Raw genomic sequence first — 2,961 nt, 5'->3', positions numbered from 1 at the left:
TAGCTGCCATATCTGTTTGTTAAAAGACCTATTTTGTGTATTGAGAGAAAAATACCTACTCCCTCCAACCTCAATTTGAATGAGTAAGGCGTCCTCATATTTGATGTTTTATCTTTGACCAACCATTGATCTATTTATATAGAAAATATTTAATATAAAATTGGTATCATTAGAAAGTGTATTTTTCAATACGATTCTAGTAATATCAGTTATGTATTACTATATAAGAAAGATATTGTAGTCTAATTTATTTAGCCAAAGTTCGACTTAAAATACGGCGTGTGCCTTATTCGATCATAGAAAGAGAGTGATGTTGGTGTAAATGTGTAGACATGGCTGTCCAAAATTATGACCGTCTGTGCGATGGCGAAACGCACTTGTCTGGGTGGGCTCCCTGTTATATAGGAAAAACTCCTGAATGGGTTTATAGATTGATCTGAGGTTTGTTCCGGTGTCCCCGCTCACCACCAAAGTTAAAGGGTAAGTTAGCTCAGAAAGGGATATTAGGAGATACTGGTTGTCTACATTAATTGAGTAAAGTTTGGAGGGGACACTGAAGCAAGAGTGGATATGATCTTACATCGATCTGATGACTGATCACATTACAACGCACACGCTAATCTGTCCAACGACTAACCACCGTACCTTATAGTACAGCATAGATATTGATATACGGTGTGTTACAGACTTGATCGACAAGAGTACACATCTGACATAGTGACATCTAACAACCTTTTGAAAGAACCACTCCCTCTCTTGCGTCTGGATCTCACTCATCTTTCCCAAGTCCATCTCGATCACCAGCGTGCGGAGTGAACAAGGCGTAGCCACGTAGGCCGGCTTTCATCCTTTCACCTGCAACATAAATCACACGGGGTGAGCTGCGAGCAAGAGCAAACACAACATTCGATCGATCGATCAGTTCTGATGGAAGACACCAAGCCTCGGAACCTGGGCGGCTCGCTGCCCGTTCCCAACGTGCAGGACCTCGCCGCCCGGCCTGAAGATCTCCCGCCCACCCTCCTCGACCGTTACCTGCGGCCTCAACCCAGGACGGTGGACCTGCTCCCCGACGCCCCTGCTCACGAACAGGAGCATGTTCCCGTCGTCGACCTCGGCCGGCTCTTGGGTCAGGAACACAGGGCCGAGGAGGCCGCCAGGCTGCGCTTTGCATGCGAGAACTGGGGCTTCTTCCAGGTCGTGAACCACGGGATTCCTGAGGAGACCATGGAGGAGATGAAGAGGAACATTATGGGATTCTTCGCGCTTCCGCTGGCGGAGAAGACATCTCTGGCACAGAAGCCTGGAGGAATTGAGGGGTACGGGCAGGCGTTTGTCGTCTCCGAGGAGCAGAAGCTGGACTGGGCCGACATGTTCTACCTTCTCACTCAGCCACCCAGCTACCGCGACCTCCACCTTTGGCCATCCCACCCCTCCACATTCAAGTAAGTACATACACCATGTTTTCGTCCAGCTAACGTTGCATTCGATGTCACAACTGTGATAGCTGCTGTCGATTTGTGTGTTGTTGTTGCAGGAATTGCTTGGAGAGCTACTCTGCGGAGGTGCAGAGGGTGGCCTGCGAGCTGCTCCGGGTCATGGCGGAGAACCTGGGCGTGCGAGACCACTCCGACATGACAAGGCTCGCCGCGACGCAGTCCACGAGGATGAACTACTACCCGCCATGCCCGGAGGCGCACGTGGACAGAGTGCTGGGCCTGTCGCCGCACTCAGATGCCACCGGGCTGACGCTGCTGCTGCAGGTCAGCTCTGTTCCCGGGCTGCAGATCAGGAGGAACGGCGGCTGGCTCCCCGTCATGCCGCTCCCCGGAGCCCTCCTCGCCAACGTCGGGGACGTCATCGAAGTGTTCACCAACGGAAAGTACAAGAGCGTCGAGCACAGAGCGGTAGTCAACGCGCGCGAGGAACGGATGTCCATCGCGGCCTTCCACAGCAGCGAGAACGGCACCATGTACGGGCCGCTCGAGGACATCGTCGCAGACCAGGAGGCGCGGTACAGGAGCATCAGCGACGAGGAGTTTTATAAGCTCGTCGTCTCCAGCGAGCTTGACGGCAAAAAGATCATGGACGCCATGAAGATCAGTTGATGTTTTTGTTGTTCCTGAGAACAGAAAAACTTGGGTCCATGGCCTGCATGGTTCATTCGGCCTGAGAGACGTCACGATAAGCTATATATATATACTTGCGCTACACCATACACCATGTACATGCCTACTTGTATATGGAGCAAGTAACCGACATAATGTAAATTATATTGTGGTAAAATCAAACGGTAGCAATTTGCCTAAAAATACAAATAGTAGTCGTTGTTTGAAAAAAAAATATACTCTTTAACATGCATAGTAAATTGTAGGTTCTCCAATCAAAATGTCACATGCTCATGTACCCATATGAGGTAGACACAATTTTCTTAATAATGCACATGGTGTGAAACACATACGAAGACACCTTTTTAATTAACACTTCAACACACCTTCTTAATCAACACTTCAACAAGCAGTATCACCAGTCGAGGGGAGGCCAAACTCGTGATCTAGCCAAAACATAGACCTACATTACAACAATGTCGCTACTATACTTCATAATGTTCCCACTCGAACATGTCACCGGGGAGGATGGAACCGACAACATGTTAATAAGAAAACTTCAATACCATCAGAACTCGATGAGAGGGGTCAAACATGTATTGTGGTAACATGCTTCGGAGATCGAGCCATATGGTGAGCACTTGGATTGTGTCAACATATAACACACTCGAATGGCAAACACATGATACCAAAGAGTGCCAAAGACAAAGGGATAGACAAATTAATTATTAGAACCGAACAATAGCTAATAGTAAAAAACAGCCCCCCAGCACACAAAGAAACAAATGAAAAAATAAAGTATACATTACTTTTGCCATGGACGGATGTACCCTTTCCCAGGATTGCACATGTA

The 2,961-nt window shown here is 48.1% G+C and overlaps 1 protein-coding gene across 1 annotated transcript; it reads left to right on the top strand.

Moving 5' to 3' along the window:
* Positions 1 to 893: 893 nt before the first annotated feature.
* LOC124687483 (S-norcoclaurine synthase 1-like) lies at positions 894 to 2,368 on the top strand. Its single transcript, XM_047221266.1, has 2 exons — positions 894 to 1,445; positions 1,538 to 2,368. Exons 1-2 carry the CDS (start codon positions 928 to 930, stop codon positions 2,106 to 2,108), a joined length of 1,089 nt encoding a protein of 362 aa, XP_047077222.1. The 5' UTR covers positions 894 to 927; the 3' UTR covers positions 2,109 to 2,368.
* The last annotated feature ends 593 nt before the right edge of the window (positions 2,369 to 2,961 follow it).

The sequence above is a fragment of the Lolium rigidum genome, chromosome 1 (assembly GCF_022539505.1).
Source record: "Lolium rigidum isolate FL_2022 chromosome 1, APGP_CSIRO_Lrig_0.1, whole genome shotgun sequence".
Classification (NCBI taxonomy): domain Eukaryota; kingdom Viridiplantae; phylum Streptophyta; class Magnoliopsida; order Poales; family Poaceae; genus Lolium; species Lolium rigidum.
Note: the sequence above shows the minus strand (reverse complement) of the source record. Positions and strands in the feature narration are given on the sequence as shown.

Bases quoted from the DNA above. Each gene is read 5' to 3' on its own strand.
- LOC124687483 (XM_047221266.1), top strand. From the start codon at position 928: ATGGAAGACACCAAGCCTCGGAACCTGGGCGGCTCGCTGCCCGTTCCC. The intron at 1,446-1,537 runs GTAAGTACATAC...TTGTTGTTGCAG, and splicing joins TCCCACCCCTCCACATTCAA to GAATTGCTTGGAGAGCTACT.